We start from the raw sequence: 20529 nt of genomic DNA on the forward strand, positions 1-20529 counted from the left end.
AGAATGGTGATAATATACCAGTTTTTTAATCCATCAGATTAACAGTTAACAAAGAGGTTATGTCCTTCATTATAAAAAAAAAATGGTCGTAATAATCTGTATAACCCATAAATATAGGTAATGTTAAGATAGCGAAGATAATTCACGGCTTGATGTTCTTGCTGGCCACTCCAATAGATGGGACAGAGCCGCCAAGACCTCTGTAACACGAAGTCCAGCAATTTAAGGCTGTTTCAAGGCGTATCTTATCGAAAACCCTAATTTTATGGGTTCCTTTCAATTGTCGATACCTTATCGGTCCACCATAACATTATGAACTTCTCTTTCTCGGGACGTGACGCATAATGTCACAAACGTTGTGAATATTGGAAAACGACGAAGACATCGCGTGTAAGGGTGCGTGATGCTTTAAGGTGTAGTATCTTCAGCTTTTAAATTTCAGATTTCCTATTATTAACGAATCACCCTGTGTATTAAGTTTATAACATTATAGTTACGGTCAATCTACAGTCACCAATATAACCAGAAATAACTCTTCTTCAAATTAACCTAAATTATTTTTTTCTGGACGCAATACACTATTGCCAGTCTCTTTTTTGCGGTTTGCAGTACTAAAACTTCCCCAATTTGAGTTTTGAGGTTGAGGTCTGTTTTGTTTCTATTTATTGTTTGCGTTTATAATTAATTTGTAGCTTGAGCTCATTTTTTCTTGTAGTGTGAAAGTGTTGATTTTTTGACAATATTCATTAATAGACGATTAATTACTCAAACTCCTTATATTCAGCATAGTTTTTTTAAGTATGATATGAATAATCAGGTTATTCATTGGTTCTATTTAAATATTTAATCACCCCTCTCGTTCAAGTACTTGTTTCATTTGGGTGAGCCAAAATTGAAATAGCTGCCTTTCAGACAAACTGAGCATATTTGATGATCTATCATCCATTTTATTTGGCTCAGTAATTTACAAACATCCTGTATAGATTATTGGTTTATTTTATGTTAGGAGTCGTCAATTTTACTAATATATAAATGCATTTCAGGTCAATATGCCAGGAACTTTTTGCAGTGTAATGGGTTGCGAAAGTAAAGCCAATGTAGCTAGGAAAATGGGATATATACTTCGGTTTTTTTCATTTCCTAAGAATCCCTCATTAAGACATCAGTGGCTGAGACTGTGTTATAGACCCAAGAATTTGGAGACTGATCGTGGTAGTAAGAAAGTATGTAGTAAGCATTTTCATACTGACCAATTTGAAGATGAAATTGAGGCGCGTATTAAGGGGATTTTGCCAAAAAGACTTAAGAAAGATGGTAATTATAGTGACATGATTTATTTGATATGGTTTGTACATTAGGTTTTATCTTTTAGCCATTCCAACATTGAATTTGCCAAATTTAGATCCTCCGAAGGTTAAACTTGTAAAAGCAAAAAGAATTGAGGAAAGGAAAAGAAAAGAGGTAGTTAACAGATTGTTGGATAACTCAAATCCAGTAGCTTTACTGAGAAATAGTATTACAAAGCAAAATGTCTTAGAAGAAAACATTTTACATAAAAACTGTGGAAACCAATCTTCAAATGTTAGCGAAACACCTTATCAGATTTTGTCTCAAAAATTTGAGGATTTGAAAAAATCCTATAATGAATTAAAGGTGATCAATGCAAGGCAAAAAAATGCAATTCATTATTTGTCAAATGAAAATTTTAAATTGTCCAATAGAGTAGCAGAATTAAGCGAACATACTGATTTGACCCTTTAAATTTGAAAAGTGTTTAAATATGATTTGCAAATTCAGCTTTAAAGCAATGCTTTTGTTTGGAGCAGGTAAAAGAGTCATTGGAAATGCTACATAACAGAACTTATAAAGACAGTTGATATATGGAAGAATAATTCTATTTGTAACAATGGTATGGATTGTAGAAGAATCAGGTGATTCACATTTTCTGGAAATTACAGATGTTTTCCATAATTTAAAAACAATAGTTGAGGATACTGTAAGGATTTTTTGACCTATATGTAAAAGAATAATAATATTTAATATGTAGGTATTCAATATAGTCACCTCAAAACTAAGTGAAGAATAGATTCTGATTTTTTCTTAAATGTGTATTTGATGTATTAATGGATTAATTAATATTTGATCCTTCTATACAGGGTAATATAAGTTAAAATCAAGCAAGGTCTGGTTTTATTAATTTTATTTGTTAATTTTGATTTCTTGTTGATTTAGATTTAAAAAATACCACCAACGTAAAGCCAAATATAGAACTGTCAATTATGATTTTTTCGACCGTAGTCAACAAAGTGGTATGATCAATGTCAACCTGACAATTGACTTTAACTATTATCATTTTTTTCCTGTATTTGTATTAATATTTATCTGAGCTCATAATTTAAAATTAAAAGAACTATAAATGAATTAAATAAGGTAAATAAAATTCAGCAATCTTATCTTATTCACCCACATTTGGGGGCCTTATCGTACAACCGCACATTTGCAATGACAATAGTGTTTTTAAGACTTTGGTAGTTGGTGAAAGTCGAATTTAAAACGTACAGGTAATTTCATCAAGTTTGTTTAATGTGAAGGTTAATTAATAATTTTAGGATTAATCGCAATGGAGATCTCAAACGTGTTCTCCGTACTAATCGTAGTTCTGTTAACCTATTATATACATGAATCCCTTCAATACCCATCTAATTCTTTTAAAACAGAATGTCCCAGGCTCTACGAGAAAGTTTTTAAGGGATACATTCCGAGGGGGAATGTGTCAGCAGGTAAGTTTTAGGCTTCAAAGAAGGATTGTGTTGTATTCTTATGTATTAGATGAGCAGACAAGAGTGTTCCATTATGACTTGAGGTCTATTGTGGCTCACCCAATGTAAGACCCAATGTCTTACCTTACTAGTTACCCCTTAATAGGTGTAGGTTCCTTTATTTTTATCTGGCAATTCCAAAAATTGTATTTTAAATTTTAATCTTTTAACAACATGTTGAATTTCTTAAACCCAGGTGCATATGAAGAAATACCTAAAACAAGCACCATAGAGCCATGCATTCGCAAATGCTGCCTCAAGATGTCTTGCAATGTAGCCTTTATGCATGAGGATAAATGCTATCATGTGGCCTGCAACAGTAACGAACTATGTACACCTGCCATGAATATGAATCCCCAAACAGCAGACCGTGTGTCTATGGTTTTGGTTAAACCCACAGATGACGAATCTTGGGAGGAAGTCTTGGCTCCTCAAGGTAGTTAGCATTTAAAATTATGTATGAGAGCATATTAATTTAAATGTTGCAGAATTTTCTGATTCACAATTGGATCGCCAAATATACAATATATTAAATGATAGAGGGCGGTTTGAGGAGTCTTATAAAAACTTAGAAAAGGATATTGTTTTTGATGATGGAGATGTTTATGGAGAATCCTGTGAAGTAGGACTTGATAATTCCTGCCAATCACCAAATGAAATTTGCACACAAAAATTTGAGAGGTCAAGAAGTGGTAAGTTTTCAAGTTTATATTTGTGATGATATTCTAGTAAGATTTCTTAAGGTATATGCGAATGCAAGCAAGGCTATGAGCGTCAAGTTGAAGGTTTATGCTTAAGTACTGATTTCAAAAACATTGCTTTACCAAATAGCATTACTGAGAAAATTCTGGATTTTGCGAATAAGTCTGCCCCAGTGACTAAGAAGCATTTGACAGTTATGGCAGAGTCTAAACAGGTATTAAATTAACCCTAGAATGTGATAATAAATGGTAGAACAATGATGTTTTTCTATGATTTTTAAATCAACATATTTATAAATTGACCCAAGACAGATGAAATGTGCTCTTAAGTTTTAATAAAAAGGGTTTATTAGGAATTTATTCATCTATTTGTCAGTCTTAAAAGTCGTCAGTGTTAAAAGTGATTTGCAATAATCAAATGTGTCCAAAAATTATTAAAGCAAATGTTTAATTACCTCTGGAAATACTGTACAAAATACTTCAATATTAGTTGCATATTTTTGACAGTACAATTCTTTGAATAACAAGTTTGCATAAATATAGAACTGCAAAATGTTTCCTTTCAAAGAGACAATATTTCAAATTAAGATTTTTTTTTGGATTCTTTAATTACTGGTAATATCATTAATATTCTTATCTAATTTAGAATATTGTTTTACTACTAAGGACCAGTCCTGTTTACGTTATTTCAATGTTTCCTTAAATAAACATTTGCATTTTTTTTGGAACATGCTGTATGATATGATTACTCACTTTTCACACCTATGGATAAGTTCAATAGACCCTTCTGATTTATGCTCAAAATTTCACATTTTTTCTTGCTCCATTTATAAATATCTCATTTTGTAAATTTTAAAATATGTTTTATTTATCAATTCAGTTTACTAAACCATTATTTATACTTAGGTGAAACTACCAAAGGATGAGGTAACAATAGTGGCTCAGACATTGCCAGAGGAAGACCCAAAGGACAAATATCAGTATGAGTGGATATCTTTACGACAACCTGAAGGCGGCACTGCAGTTAAGCATCAAAATGATAATCAATTGCATTTGGAAAAATTATCCGAAGGCACTTATGAGTTTAAGGTATGTTTACGTTCTTCTAGAAAAGTATTTGTTATTTTTTAGTATATTAGGTTAGTGTTTCTTCTTCCTCCTCCTATGGAGATACTTTCGTAAACGTGACAGTCCTGCCAGAGGCACGAATAAATACCCCTCCGACCATCGTTATTACACCCGCTAATCAGACAATTAAGCAGCCAAATTCCGCTGCAGTATTGGACGCCTCATCGTCCACCGATGATGATGGCATTATTTCTTGGCATTGGGAATTACAGCAAGGGCCATTGGGTTGGTTTTTTTCGTTTTACTTTTTCTTAAATAGCCTATTTTTAATGAATTTTTAACAGGTTATGAACCGGAACTGAAGGACAGCCCCACTTTGCAACTGAACGACTTGACCAAACCCGGAAACTATTCTTTTAAGTTAACAGTAACTGACACTGATAAAGCGTCAAGTATTAGTACCGCCAATATAACGGTTTTGGCTGTTACGGATTATCCACCAGAGGCTAATGCTGGTAAAACACACAAAACTTTTTAAAGCACATAAAAACCAAAGTTGTTTTGTTAGTGAGTTAACCCTCTTTGCACTGATTTCTTTAAATTTAGACTAAAATTGACCATAGAATTTCTTACATAAATTATTTGTGAGAGAAATCTGTTACTTATGGCCAATTAGGACATTCAAAAACTGTGTACTGAGAGTACCAATATAGCCGCTGAATGCTATCTACCTCTATCTAATATGTTATTTTACGTTATAATAAAACAACGAAAGTGAAAAAGGGCAATCATATGGTGCACTAGTACTGGTGCCCAAATACACCATTAGTGGTTTGGTGATTGGTAGTTGGTGATGTTTTTTTTTCATATGGAGATTTTTAAGGTTTTAAGTTTATTTTAAGGAAAACTTGTGCGCATGTTCCCAAGAATTATAAGAGGCACTGAAAAGTAAATAATTTTCATTTTTGTTATTTTATACAGGAGAAGACAAGATTATTTACTTGCCTCATAACAACATAACATTAAATGGAAGTTTGAGCACCGACGATCACGCAATAACGACATGGGAGTGGACTAAATCGGCGGACGATGCACAAAAGACAGTCGATATGCAGAACACGAGGACACCTTATTTGCAACTATCCAATTTACAGGAAGGTAAACATATTAATAGAAAAAAGTTGTAATATTTTTGAAGAAACAATATGTGAGTGAAGATTGACCCATTAGATTGCTTATAGAGGTCCTTGATGCAACGTACAAAGGGCAAGAAAATTACTGCTATCAATTCATATTATAATATAATTTCATGGTTTGATGTTTTCAAAAACTTTAAATAATTTGTTCACTGATCTAAAGTAAATCGAGGAGCATTCGTGATAATCCACATGTAGAATTAGGTGATTTTGAGAATATTTAGTAAACAATGATAAGAAGAATATCTAAATATTGATTTTAGATTTTAATAAATCAAGTGAATCGTTTTATAGATTTCGAGTTGCAAATTTGGTATTAAAATTCGTTTGATACCCTTCGTTTGGCGAGCAGTTTATTTGACGCTAAAGTCACTATTTGCCTTTCATAATTCATAAATTTTCAACTCTATGTATGCCGTTTAATCCTACATTATCAAGTTGTTTGAAAATTATTTTAGGAGTTTACACATTCACTCTGAAAGTAACTGATAGTACCAACCAGTCTAGCACCGCTCAAGTACACGTTTTTGTTAAACCGCCCACCAACAAGCCGCCCGTTGCTGAAGCAGGGGAAAATGTAACCATCAGGTAACAGGCGTATTCTCTTGATAAAAGGTTCGGACTCGGAATATTTTATTTTTAAAGTTATTATATTAAAAGGATTTTTCTCATATAGATATCTGTAGTCCAATGTAATGATCTGAAATTATCACAATTGATTGAAACATATTTCATATTAACTGTACAACATACATTTAAAAAAGTTAAAATTACGTCAACTCAAATTGTTTAACAAATCTTTATATTATGATGTATGAGACGTTGTTCATTTAGATTTTGTTGTAATTAATTGTATGTGGTATTAATGTAACCGTCCACGAATTGATCTTTTTGCGTGTATGTTAAGTGTGCGTTATCTGTTAGTTTACCGCAAACGTGGGCTATCGTAGACGGGTCTAATAGTACCGACGACAATGGCATAGTCACCTATAAGTGGGAGCAGGTGGAAGGACCATCAACTGTCACATTTGAATGTGTCAACGCTAGCAAAACTAACGTCACGGGTTTGACTAAGGGCGAATATAGCATCAAGTTGAGTGTCACCGATGATAACAACAATTTAGCCAGCGACGTCACTTATATTATCGTGAATCAGAGTGAGTAGTAAAAAACTAATTTTCCTATATCGTGTGATAAAGTTGCTTTACCACACTCATAATGAGTATGTTCTTTTTTGTTTAAGAGCCTTTACAGATTACCGACTTTGTCGTGCGATCGAGTGTTGTTACCCGGTAGCAGTAAAACGAATCTCGCTGATAAAAGCGACCGGGTGACGCTGCTGGGTGGCACAGCGAATTGGGCCTTTTATAGGAATTCTAGTGCAAGACACAAAAAGTTTATGGCTTTCATGAAGAATAATTTTATTTCTTTCCTGCAGATAAAAACCAGAAACCTACAGCTGATGCCGGACCCGATTTGATCTTAGAATTACCAATCAACGGTTTAATAATAAACGGCTCTGAATCGAAAGACGATTGGGAAATCGTTAGGTGGCAGTGGGTAAGAGACGATAAGTCACTAGCTATAGGCAAAATCGTTGAAAACACCGATCATTTGCCTGTTCTTATACTTACTGATGTCACAGTGGGGATTTACATTTTCAACTTAACGGTATACGATGAGCAGGGCTTGTCAGACACTGATACAGTAACGGTAGTGATTAAAAATGACCCAAAACTATTTTTTTTGGTTGAATTAACAGTAGACGTGGATGCCAAGTTTGTGACGGAGGCGCAATTTAATACTTTGAAGGCCAAATTAGCGCTGTTGGTCAATGAAGGATCAACTTTGCAAGTAAGTTGAAAGTTATTTTAGTGTATAGTTACTTGCCATATATCTTAATTCAATATTATTCACGTTAAGTTGTTCTTAATTACCCCAAATCCGAGGGTGATTATTGACGAATGTCGAAAACTTTACTGTCTGCAAAATACATAGTAAAATACAAAGTTTAAATTATGGCAATTGTGCGAATGCATAATTTCGATAATATATTTGTTTTTTATTCCGACTTTATTTGAAAAGATTTTCAAAGAATAATAAAATGACGCAAACGTGTTGTTAGATGTTTCGTTTTTTGGGGTCCTGTTATCACATTATACTCTGCTTCAACGTGGTTTTATTTATAGTGGAATCAGATTTTAATCTTTTTCTCGTTAAAGTAAAAACCTTAATTATTTTCTAAATTGAGTTCATTCTAAATTGTTATATCAAAATATTTAAACAGATGAGAGACGTTCAATCCGAATCCGGTTCCGGAAAAGTGAAGTTAACTTTTTACTTGGAAGGAGCGAATAGTTTACCAGTTGGAGCCAACGAAGTCGTTAGCCATTTAAGGCAAAAGCTACAAGTTGACGCCAGTTTACTAGGATTTTCTGTGGCGAAGCTTCAAACGGCAATTTGCCAGAATAACTGTTCCGGACATGGTGTGTGTAATGAAGTCACCAGAGAGTGCACGTGTGAAGTGTTTTGGATGCATGTAAGTATTCAGCATATCCTAGATTTCCTTCTCTACATTGGGACTAAAGAAGCTAACCGCAGCTAATAAATACGCATACGCCACTAACTACGTACGCCGAATGAGGAAGAGCAAATGTCATCATATAATCCGGCTAAAAATACCCTAACCGGTCGATAAATAAACTAAATACACAGTTATGCACATAAAAGGTGACATTTAAGTAACCTCGAAAATATGCTAATTAATAATTTAGACATTTATAACTACAAATGTGTGTGTATGTAGTTATTTTAATTAAGTATAATTTTTAAAGTCTAGACTAAAACGATGATTTTTCAGGATATGTTTAAAGTTTATTTGGAACCTGGAGAAGATTCGGATTGCAGTTGGAGCGTGCTCTATGTAGTTCTAGGTTTGATATGTGGGGTGCTCACTTTCTTAGGCTTTAGTTGGGCGTTGATGTACATTTGCTACAGATGGTGTCATAGTAGACACGACCTTAGCAAACCGACTAATTACAAACTACTCGAAAATACCGATGATTTGCCGCCTTGTAAGTATGTAACAATGTTAATTAGATCCAGTTAAAAAAAGGAATTTTAGTCTCTTCCAGAAAAGGGAACTTGTCGGACAGTGACACAGATTCCGACGTGGTTTTTGAGACACGTTCCAAACCGCCGAGATTTTCCGATAGTAGAAACGGCCATAAACCTAGTAGAAATGGCTTTGGAAAGGCTGGCAGAAGGGTAAAAACGTAGGAGAAAACCATGTACTCACACAGTATTTTTGTGATACTAAATTAAATTTAAAAAGTCCATTTTGACTCTAAATTGTTTAGGATGAGGGAAGGATTTATTAAGGTTTTTGAATCTTAAACAGGTTTCGAAGGAGACATCGTTATTGAACGAGTGAATTAAATCATAACTTGATAAGATTCGTTTGCTCTTCACTCCCGAAATAATAAATTTTATTTAAAATTTTTGAAAATATTTCTTCGTGCCACTTGGTGTAGTGTAACAAGTTTTATAATGTGGTCGTAGACTAGTCGTTGGTACGTGTACAGGGTGCTTTCCTTTCTTTTACCATGTTTTCTAGTCGCAGCACGAGCTGTTAAAATGTTCCCTATGTCTATGTAAGCTTTAATGGACGTCTTTTGTAATTAGTGTTATAAACATTCCTATTTTATTTCGTGATTTACACTAAGTTCTACTTAGCGCAGTATTGCATTTTACTTATAATTTTTAAATACATAATATTTATTCGTATAGTCGAAAGATCGAGTTGTAAATGTCGTGTACTTAGAATCATTGTTTATATTACTATCTTTATAAATCACCTAATTTGCCAAATAAAAATGTTGGTATAATTATGCTGGCATTGTCTTATTTAAATCTGGGGAAGAACATTACACATATTTTTTAACATCATAAAGGTATTTATTTGGCAAATATTCGTTTATAAATTATGATTAACAGATCTAAGCATACAGATCGATACAAAAAAAAAATACAATTAGGTATGCCCATTTTAAAATTTACTTTCATCCAAGGTAAGTGAATTTCCATATAATAAAAGTGCATCTATGGAACTACAAAATAAGTTTTTGTTCTGGAATATTGTCTTTATCGCTATTACACTAAAAGGAATACAAAACTAAACCTATCATCACATTGCTTTTTTTAAATAATTCATCTTAAATCCTAATTTCGTAACTTTCCTTAAGTGGTAAATGATAATAAATTTTAGCCCATAGCTATAATTAATTATAGAAATAGTACCGAATTACACGTAAAAAAAAAGTACAACTTATAGATCATCCACAGATTCGAATAATTATTATATACGTTTCAATAATTTCTAACTTTTTACCACTGATTAATATGATGCGTGTTTCTGAGGTTAAAAAGACATTCCCTATACACTTACACACGTTATAACCGTAAATACGTATATACAGCAATGTTTTAATAGTTTTTAATCAATTAAAATTAATTTTGTTAAAGGGAGTATCGGAATCCAAAGCTCCCATCAGTCCCATATGCTGCATATCGTTAAAATAGAGCAATTTTCTTCGAATCAGACACAATGATTTAGTTCCAATATCCCTGTTTTCACTTTATACCATAAATATCTCAATGCTCATCATAATTATCAGTAGTAGATAGCTCATTTGCACGTGCCCTCTTTAAGTAAACAATGAATTACGTAAATCTCGAAGAAACCTTTAACGAAGTCATTTCGATTATGTTATAACATTTTGTAACACAATTGAGACGAATTATGTGGTAAGTGAATGCAACAACAAGAAAATATATAATTCTAATCATACAATATAGCCGTGACTAACCCTAAAGATTTCAAATTGAAAGTTTTTCTTGAAAAACACAGTCGAAAACTAAAATACAACATTAGCTATATGACTAGATTCCTGGTTTAATTTTCCCTAACATTTCAACGTAAAATCAAAAACTGACTAAGTCTTCCTAAAGTAAACCATTTACAGTTCTCGTTAAAATATATGGGAATGTTTTACTTACAATTTTCCTTGAATATGTGAACAAAAAACAGAGCTTTCAAGTTTGCGCAATAAAACCTTGTGGCGAATTCGCGCATACAAAAAGTACGCACTGAGTGCAGTAATATGGTAGCCAACTGCTATCTGCGTCTGTCTAACATGTTCGCATATGTTATAACAAAACAAGGATAGTTAAAAAATTCGCCATATTGCTGCTCCGGATGCGCGCTGGTGCGGATGCCCGAATACGCCATTAGAGAAACAATACATAGAGTAAAATTTTCAATGGGACTGGTTGAGGACGTGGAACGTGATAATAGTTGAGTTCTGATGGCATTACGAAGCACCGCTTATGAGCGATTACCAAAATTAATATTTTTTGGCAATGTGCATTTGCTAAAACAATTATTGTCTAATTTAATAATGAAATGTTTAATGTAGGACATTCAAGCTGGTTCGTACTTACTGCAATTCCGTTTATTATTAATTGGAATATTTTGTGCAGTTATGATTTCAATGCAACGTACACAATACCATGTATGCTAACTGTAGGGTAACTGGATGCAATAAAAGATATTTTAAATATATTGAAACTATTACCAAGGAAGTATCAGCTGAAACATATTTAAAAACTAGTAAAATCATTTCAATACTTTCATACTTTAATGAAACGTATAAGACAATGAAAAGTAAACTGATAGAGGAACCAGAATGAAAACTGGTTATCGAAGGTTTAAATGCTTGCTTTGAAACTGTAGAGCAGATTAAATTATTAGCCATGTCAACCTTATGTTATTTCTAGACGTTCGCCATCCCAGCAAAATATTTAGCGTTAACAACTCCCTAACTAATATTTAGTTATAATAAAATGCATGATACCTAAAATCAGTTAAAGATTTAAGTTATAAAATAATTAAACAAAATTAAATTTCAAAATTATTGTATTAAGATTTAACTCTATGTATAGTTGCTCTCTGAACGAAGCTGAAATAGTCCTTCTCAAACAAATTAACTCGTTCCAGGAGGGGGTGGCTCTGATGCGTCTGAGCTGGGATTCTCCTTTACTCCTGGAGCACTTGAAGCTTGCTCAGTCTCTCCTTCAACCTCTTCCATCTGCTCTAAACCCTGAGCGATCAAAAAGTCGATTATCCGATAATCTTTTCCAGTCTCAGTGTTGGCGATCCACAAGGGCAGCCACTTGTTCGCTAGAAGCCACTGAACCGACACTTTGCTGATTCGTCCTAATGGCCAAAAGTCCATTACTATCGAATGCGTAAAGTACCAGACTTGTGGAATTAGGCCGAGCTGTGCTAAAAGTTTACCTGTTCGATCGGAGGTGCCGTACAAACTTTCCAACGTGTAGTGGTTTTTATTAATGCTTCCGCAGGATGAGGACAGGTGCCGCTCTATTCTGCCAATGCCATGGCCGATAATGTCGATTCTTCCGTAAGTGTTGCCGATTCGGCCATAAGTGCTCGTACTGCAGCTCGGCAGATTCGGATCGTAGATGGGTTCGTTGAAATCTGGAGCGGTGGAAGTACCCGGTTGTTGCCGAAAGTCTGACCATGATAATTATGATGGGAGTTGTCCCGGATTGACGAAAAACAAGGCTTACTTTCTTGTTGTTGCCTCATTTCTTCTATTGATTCGTAAATGTTTTCATGTGGCGGATTTCTGTTGGCGTCAGGATTATGGCAAGGTTCGTAGATATTGTCCTGGACAGCGCCGGTTGATGAGACGGAAGGGGCACGTACATCGTACCCCGCGCTTCCTTCGACGCTGCTTGTTTCATCACAGTTTGCGTATCGGCTGTGAATAATTTTACCGAAACGTTTGAATAAAAAATTTAAGTGAATAAACACTTTATAATATATAAGTTAGTTACTCTGATAGATATCAACGAAGGTTTTACAAGGAATTGTGGTACTATCTCAAGATTGTCTTAGGAATGAAATATTATAAGAGAGACGGAAAAGCGATTGGCGAACGAAAATTTTTGAGGGAATTGGTGACAATTTGTTGCATTTTACAGGTGTTTTTTTTTGTTCTGAAGATATCAAGTGCTTGGTGACACTTGCAACATATTGATTAAAATAAAGTGTTAACACTACCCAACAGAAGTATTGGACACATTTGACTTACCTGCTCACCGAAACTGCGGATTGAACCCCGATCATCCCGCCGCCAACAGATTCCGATTTTCAAATGGGTTTATCAATAACAGCCACACCCGCGTAGCTGCGGCCAATGCCCATTACGCTTGGTAACAATGACCATGAATCGGTCTTAGGATTATACACTTCAACCGATGACAAATTGCTACACCCATCATCGCCTCCTACTACAAAGAGCAGTCCATTTAAAGCCACGACGCCAGCATTACGTCTACACAAGGCCATGTCCGTTATGGGAGTCCACTAAATGTTCAATAACTTTTAATAAAATTATATTAATCATTTAGACTTGGTGACCAAATACCTGCTCCTTTACGGGATCGTATGCCTCTACAGATTTTCGAACCAAAGGACCGTCATGACCTCCAACAGCATAAAGAATTCCATCTAATACACCAACCCCTAGAATCAGAAGTTACTTTATAATACAATATGTATATGGAAGAGTTTTAGAATTACCTGCACCGCTTCTTCGAGAACACATATCAGTCACAGGCCTCCAGTTATCCGTTTCAGGATTATAACATTCAACGGAACTGAGACACTGCCTTGATGCCCCATCATATCCCCCCACCTGAATACCAAAACACTATAACAGGCCTGACTTTTTTTACAAAATAATGGAGTCGTACCGCATATAAAAGACTATTCAACACCCCAACGCCCACGCTACTTCTCCGGGTGGACATTGCGGAAATAGACCGCCATTTCTGCGTGGTTAAATCGAAAACTTCGGCAGTGTTTAGTCCTGTAGAACCATCAAAACCTCCCACTGCATAGATATTGTTGTTTAAGACTGCCACTCCTAGTGTGGATCGACGCGCTTCCATGCACTCGCAACTCGTCCACAGATCATGGGCGGCATCGTAAACGTCTACCGTTTTAACTCGGAGGGACCCGTTAAAACCACCCACCTGATCAAAATACATTGTAAGATTTTTTGCAGAGTTTTTTTTTTCAATTAAATGGCTGGCTAAAACGAAACGTAGCAATAAATTTACGCCAATATACCTTAAAAAGCGGTTAATTTTCTATAGTGATAATTCCTACCTCATATCTCAGTAAAAAATATAGCTAATAAATTATTAATAATTGAAAGAATGGAAGACATTCATCACAATCGCTGTAATAGCTATTAAAACAAATTATTTTTTCTTGCCCTGTCAACTATGGGAATTCACAACTTTTAAATAATTATATCATACTTCTTGGTTTTCATTTGGTTTGCCCAATTAGTACCTTTGTTCTAGTGTCTATTTTTTGTAAACCTGTTACAATACGTTTCGTTCGGCCAGGGATTTCAGTTCAATATTCTACTCTATAAATAAAACATTTTCATTTATACTATAAAAGCCAGCCAAGGCTAGCCACATGACTGAAATTGGCCAGTGGAACTGGACGCTAAATTTAAGACATATAACAAACCGCATAAACTTTTCCTCCAACAACAGCAAGTCCCGCTCTGCACCTTCTTGTGGGCATTTCAGCTACCTGATACCATCTCTCCTCTTTGAAATCGTAACACTCCACGCTTCTGATTGCCTTTGGAGCCTGTCCGCCTACCACCAACAAGACCTTCGGAAGTCCTACAGGTTGTCTCGGTTTCGTTCTATATATTGTTATTAATTACATATTATTAAAATTGTTATTTTCGCTGAAATACTAAATCTTGCCTTGGTGTCCGAAAAGACGTCTTAGTATCTCCTTTTAAAAGGTGAAACTTGAGAGCCTCAATGTAATAATCCTTGCACTGCAAGTCTTCTTTGAGAAGGGGTTCTTCTTCTACCCGCTGTACGAGGTAATCTTGGGACATTAATGGAAGGCGAACGTGTTCCATCAAGGAGGCTAAATGCTTTTGTCGGTTGTCTACGTCATGGTGCACCCAGCCAATCACGCATTCAAAAACCTATAACAATCGTTGAAATATTGTACGTTTACTACATTACTTTTTGAAATTCGAAATTATGACGCGTAATTTATGTTAAATTACCTTTTCTTCTGACGGCACCGTCAATCTATCACTACTAATTAACTTGGCCACCTGTTGCTGCGACAAACTTAAAAATTCTTCACATTCAACTACTTCTCTGAAACAAATACTTAACTGTGTAACACTTGAAGGTCTTCAACACAATCAAAAACTTACGGGAAATTTAACTCCACATAATTATCGGCATTAGCCAACAACTCGAGGCAACCATGTAAGTCTGCAAAGGCTCTAATGCCTAGACAGTTTGTGGGATGCAGTTGAGCCTGCAAAAAGTCACAGCAAGCATCTCTTACGTCAGTAAGCTGCAGCAGGTGTGCTGCAGGCAGGAGCACTTGGACATTTTCTTCAGTAACCTAAGAGACAGCACTCTTGTTTCTGCCATTTCATTATTTAACTTGCATTACTTACTTGTATTTCTGAGGTATAACAATACTCAACCAAAAGTTCTAGAGCATAATGGTCGACTTCTTGGATAACAATCCGATCCTGCCTGCTCTCCTCAAAACTTGAAAACATGGCATAAAAATAAGGGGAACATGCTGCTAAGACCATTTTGTGGGCAGGAATGTCATTGGCATTGGCGACTAAGGTAACATCACATAATAGTTTTTGTCTAAATAAGCTTAAGATTTAATAAAGTACCAATGTTGAATGCAAGTTCTTACTTTCTCATGCAATTCATAATTTCAAAAGCTTTTTGGGTATGCAAGGGGTTCTTGTAGGGCCGCCTTTCTCTGTAAGAAAGGTGCCGCTGGCAATTTTGAGGAACATGTTTCTGAGAGCTTTCATCTAAGGAATTCTGGCTCGCACATCTGGTAAGCATAAGTGTACTGTAAAGTAACAATCATTGTATTTTCATATAATTAATTTTGATGAAAAATGAAAAGTATTTTGTTAAATAATGCTTTTTATTGGGGGAGGAATTTCTAAGCTACACATATTACTAGATCTTGATATTATATGTTTGTATTGATTCACACTACTACTGTTGTACTGATCTTATCTAATTTGCTTAATATGTAAAACATCTGTACATACTTTTTTGTGATAACCAAGTTAATAAACAAGCTGTACACTAGTAGAGCAAAAAATAATTGACTCTTTTTTGTAGACCCTTTAAGTATTGCAATATAACATGTACAAATAGTCTTTAGGTCTTATCACAATCAAAAATGGTAATTTTCCATTGCTCTTTACCCCTTGAGAAACAATCTTATGACTAGTTTTCTACTACTCATGGCCTTGGACTTGTATTTAAGGAGGTATTTAACAAGGAAACTCAGTGTTTCTATACTATGCAGATTAAACCCTTACCTGCCCTGTCTCTCCATGAGACCATCTGCGTGATTGGGATCCATTTTGGTGGAAAATCAACACCAAGATTTATGATAACACACCGAGTTCAGTTTAGGTGCACTGCTGTGGCATAATTCTTGAGGGAACTAAATTGAGGCGAATTCTGGAAGGCCAAATTTTGCAACATTCAACAGTTAAAGCTAAAACTGCTGCAAACTGCGGATAAAACACCTCACTATTATGATTTTCATGTGTGCAACAAAGCAGATTGAATTGTGAAAGAAAATAAGAAATCTCAAAATTCTGAAAACTGTTTGCTGTTACTGTTGCTTTTTGCATTACAATTGCAATTTGCCAATTTTTCTGCGTTTTGCGCTTGCGTTGTATTTTTTTGTGGATTTTAAAGAATTGACCGACGTAGCCTATGTCAATATATTATTCGAAACTAAAACTTGGCTTTTGTACTTAGTTTGTCTCTTCTTTGACGCTTAACTGCTAGACGATGACAGAAACACATCTAAACAAGCTCCTAATGTCAATGAAATGTCAAATATAGAAGTAACCAATAAATCAACATGCGTCAAAATCGAATTGTAAACAAAAGTCTAACCTTACATCATATATTGCATTAAATTAATATTTCAATATTAAAGATTTCCTAATTTCGAAAAGTTAATTTATCATTTATGTCTTTAAAAATGATTAATTCTGCTGGTTTTGTTTGGAGTTGTATTTTCATAGAGATCTTGTGAATTACCAATTGGCAGCACTAAAAAAAATCGATATTATAGCGGCCCGGTTTTCCCTAAATTAACCTTTCAAATATCTACAAATATATCATTATCACTAGTTTCTTATCTTTCAAAGTAGAAGCGTTTATAATGCCTTTGTTTAATTATAGTTCAATAGTGGAACATGCCATTATCGGTGGTATTCTATCCACTATATTTTTAATAACAAATTATTCCCTGCACAGAATTGAAGAAGGGCATGTAGCTGTGTATTTTAGGGTAAGCACAAGCTCTGTTTTTTTTTTATTACTAATATTACATTTTTTGTGAATGCAGGGAGGAGCTTTACTGCCTAGTATGAGTTATCCTGGCTATCACATGATGATACCAATATTAACATCATATAAAAGTGTACAGGTAGATGAAAATGTTGTAAAACTATTAAACAAACTAGGGCACAAAGTATTAATGTATTCAGATTTTTCAATATCACCATAGAGATAACCACCATAGAATGGGAATATAAATAATTTTTTTGACCGTTGTGTCACCCATATAATATTGCCAGTTCATTGATAATAGTTATACAGTAACTTAATTTAACACTAAATTAATTTTCAAGGTTACTTTACAAACTGATGAAGTTACTAATGTCCCCTGTGGAACCAGTGGGGGTGTGATGATATACTTTGACCGAATTGAAGTGGTCAATTACTTAAATGTTAACTCAGGTTACTCGATTTTGGATCCCTATTCAAATATTTTTATATGTATTCATTTATTGCAGTAATGGATATAGTCAGGAATTACACAGCTGATTATGACAAAACCTTAATCTTCAATAAAATTCATCATGAACTAAACCAGTTCTGTAGTATACACACATTACATGAAGTTTACATAGACTTGTTTGATCAAATTGATGAGAATTTGAAACAGGTAGCTAAATGTTTTTTTTCATTGTGAGTTCTATATGAATTAATGCATTTTGACAGGCTTTGCAAAGGGATTTAGTGGAGATGGCTCCAGGGATAATAATTCAGGCAGTCAGGGTAACTAAGCCAAAAATTCCTGAAACCATAAGAAAAAATTATGAACTAATGGAGGGAGAAAAGACAAAATTGCTCATATCTATTGAACATCAGAAGGTATTATTTTTCATTAAGTATAGGTTTATGAATAATTAGAAATCTTGTTAGGTAGTGGAAAAGGATGCAGAGACTGATAGAAAACGTGCCCTGATTGAGGCAGAGAAAATAGCACTAGTGTCTAAAATACAGTTTGACCAAAAAATAATGGAAAAAGAGTCTGTTCAGAGGATGTCCCAAATTGAGGATGAGATACATTTGGCTAGAGAAAAAGCTCTGGCTGATGCAGAATTCTATAGAATGAAGCAAGAGGCAGAAGTGAACAAACTGTTATTTACCAAAGAATTCATTGAGTTAAAGAAATATGAGTCTCTGGCTAAGAACACAAAGGTATATTTTGGAAAGGATATCCCACATACCTTCTTGGGTGATGTTTGTGATAGAACTGTTGTACATTCAGTGGAAAATATGTCTGGAAAATCTCAAAACTGATGTGATGGATTGTAATTGTGTATCTTTTTTCTAAAATTTGGTAGTATGGACATATAGTTTTTGTGATGTAGTCACATTTTTCTGAATATTCACAAGGACGTTTCTTTCTCATACATATACTTTTAATCCTATGCCATGTAAGTTTCTAAAGGCATTCCTGTATTTTGTATTGTACCTTAAGTATTTGGAATAAATGTATTGTTTTTCTATTTTCTCAACTTCATGCTCTGAGATTTATTTATTCTTGATAGACTAATTAGTATATTTTATAATAAGTGTGGTAAGTAGGTTGTGAGGGTCGCAATCCACGTCCATTGTATAGTAGTAGTAGTATGTAGTCCATCGTATCCATTGTATGGATGTTGACAATCACATCAATTTCAAAGATTAAATGACGCACGCTAATAGTTATTTACGTCACAAGTTCAGTAGGCAGCAACGCTTAATGAATGTGTATCATATATTATTTTATTTATTTTATTATTTAATTATAAAAAATTAGTATTTTAAATCAAAACAGAGGATATTTCTTGAAAATATGGTGAACATTATTTTTATCTACATTTGCCACGCAGTCCAACGCAATTAGTTGTTAATTATTTCATAAATATTTAACTATTTAAATGTCAAAAAATGAATACGCAATCTTGCTAGTTATCTTTAAGATAAAACTAGTGCTCACTGTAATCTGCATGATTCTAGATAAAAAAAACTCTTTAATGCATCTCATAAATTGATGTTAGCAATTTTTATTTATGAAAAAGACAGCTTGTGGATGGGACGAATAAAGAAGGTGCTGTGCCGATGAACCTGAGCACCAAAAATAGAACTTAATATAAAATGTTATTCTAAAATCGAAGGAAAAGCCCAAAAATTTAAAGTTTTCCGAAAAAAAAAACTAAACGGTATTGTGCGTTCAACATCAATGTTTTAAGACAAAATTATCAAAGCAGCCCTAAAGTTAGCAGGGTCATAAATTTCTTATTACCTTCGAAACTGGTGGAAGAAGTAACCAAGCTGAAATCATTGCTCTGGTTCCATGAAAACTATTATCCTGTTAAAAACAGCGGAAGTTCAATAATTAGGTCTTTAGTGCTGGCAAACTTTAAATAAGTTTTGGATGTATAATTCTAAAAATGAATAAGTACTGCTTGTTTGTTTTTTATTTTAGAAACTATCTACTTCATTATAATATGTATAGGAAATATACAGGGTGATTCACGTAACTGTTTCATTAGAAACTTTTACGAGCGACTTTTTTGCCACCAAAGTTCTTTAAATATGACGTGTTTTTTTGGATACCCTGTATGATATTTATAAAAACTTTTCACATTAACCTAATCTACCATACCTAGTTAACATGTCAGCAAATTTTCGTAAAGCCAGCTTCAATAATAGCTGAGAATTTAAAATTTTATAGAAATGGTGTTTTGAAAAGATTTTTCTTTTAAACCAAAATATCTTTAAAACGGTTAGGTTTAGGTATAGGAGTATCTAATAAAAATTTAATCACCTTAATCACTAGATTCCAAAAATGCAAAAATATACTGGGTGTTCCATTTGAAATAAGGAAGTTGACCTCAACTTCCGGTATAACCGGAAGTGATATGACCTTCAAAATATTTTAAAAACGTAGAGGGTATCTATATTAGTTTAACCCCCAAATATGAAAAATTTAGATTTGTTACAAGTACAAAAGTTTCTAATGAAACCGTTACGTGAATCACCCTGTATAGACACATCTACCATCACTTTATTTGAGGCACTTTTATCCCCATAATATCATATGCCTAATGGTGAATATGTAGCTTTGATTAGGCTTGAGCATCACTTTGATTTAGTTCAGGTTTCCAAATACTGAAAATTTCCTGAAAATGTTATTATCTTCGAGACTCCCATTACAATTTTGCATGTTTATGATATAATCTTCTAGATCTA

At 34.1% G+C, this 20529-nt stretch overlaps 5 protein-coding genes across 6 annotated transcripts in view; 3 read left to right on the forward strand and 2 right to left on the reverse strand.

Annotated features, from left to right (window-relative positions):
- Positions 1-18742, forward strand: part of LOC136417880 (erlin-1-like) — a 121035-nt gene extending 102293 nt beyond the window's left edge. The window contains exons 2-7 of the mRNA XM_066403740.1: positions 17151-17290; positions 17348-17428; positions 17634-17742; positions 17799-17950; positions 18007-18159; positions 18211-18742. Of these exons, the coding sequence (XP_066259837.1) occupies positions 17162-17290; positions 17348-17428; positions 17634-17742; positions 17799-17950; positions 18007-18159; positions 18211-18591 (1005 nt within the window). The 5' untranslated portion in view covers positions 17151-17161 and the 3' untranslated portion in view covers positions 18592-18742. The remainder of the gene's footprint in view (positions 1-17150; positions 17291-17347; positions 17429-17633; positions 17743-17798; positions 17951-18006; positions 18160-18210) is intronic.
- LOC136417886 (cytidine deaminase-like) overlaps positions 1-20529 on the reverse strand; it is a 74457-nt gene that overhangs the window by 10653 nt on the left and 43275 nt on the right. The window lies entirely within an intron of this gene.
- Positions 390-1994, forward strand: LOC136417780 (uncharacterized). Of its 2 annotated transcripts, none has more exons than XM_066403585.1 (3): positions 390-413; positions 1044-1314; positions 1373-1994. In XM_066403585.1, the coding sequence occupies exons 2-3, from the start codon at positions 1050-1052 to the stop codon at positions 1759-1761; spliced, it is 654 nt and encodes a 217-aa protein (XP_066259682.1). In that variant the 5' UTR covers positions 390-413; positions 1044-1049; the 3' UTR covers positions 1762-1994. The 2 variants fall into 2 exon arrangements, with proteins under 2 accessions (XP_066259682.1, XP_066259681.1); XM_066403584.1 differs by lacking the exon at positions 390-413 and adding an exon at positions 745-881.
- LOC136417861 (dyslexia-associated protein KIAA0319) lies at positions 2374-9674 on the forward strand. The gene is made up of 15 exons (XM_066403708.1): positions 2374-2561; positions 2610-2780; positions 3016-3255; positions 3308-3511; positions 3563-3735; positions 4427-4609; positions 4660-4873; positions 4933-5103; positions 5570-5746; positions 6243-6372; positions 6709-6941; positions 7223-7638; positions 8072-8323; positions 8645-8858; positions 8909-9674. The coding sequence occupies exons 2-15, from the start codon at positions 2621-2623 to the stop codon at positions 9061-9063; spliced, it is 2922 nt and encodes a 973-aa protein (XP_066259805.1). The 5' UTR covers positions 2374-2561; positions 2610-2620; the 3' UTR covers positions 9064-9674.
- Positions 12494-16626, reverse strand: kel (kelch protein). Its single transcript, XM_066403756.1, has 12 exons — positions 16299-16626; positions 15650-15814; positions 15393-15597; positions 15141-15337; positions 14985-15081; positions 14668-14900; positions 14420-14603; positions 13627-13908; positions 13454-13568; positions 13299-13396; positions 12963-13237; positions 12494-12629 (listed from the first exon to the last, which is right to left on the reverse strand). The coding sequence occupies exons 1-11, from the start codon at positions 16340-16342 to the stop codon at positions 13022-13024; spliced, it is 1836 nt and encodes a 611-aa protein (XP_066259853.1). The 5' UTR covers positions 16343-16626; the 3' UTR covers positions 12494-12629; positions 12963-13021.

This window comes from Euwallacea similis, chromosome 30, assembly GCF_039881205.1.
Source record: "Euwallacea similis isolate ESF13 chromosome 30, ESF131.1, whole genome shotgun sequence".
Lineage (NCBI taxonomy): Eukaryota > Metazoa > Arthropoda > Insecta > Coleoptera > Curculionidae > Euwallacea > Euwallacea similis.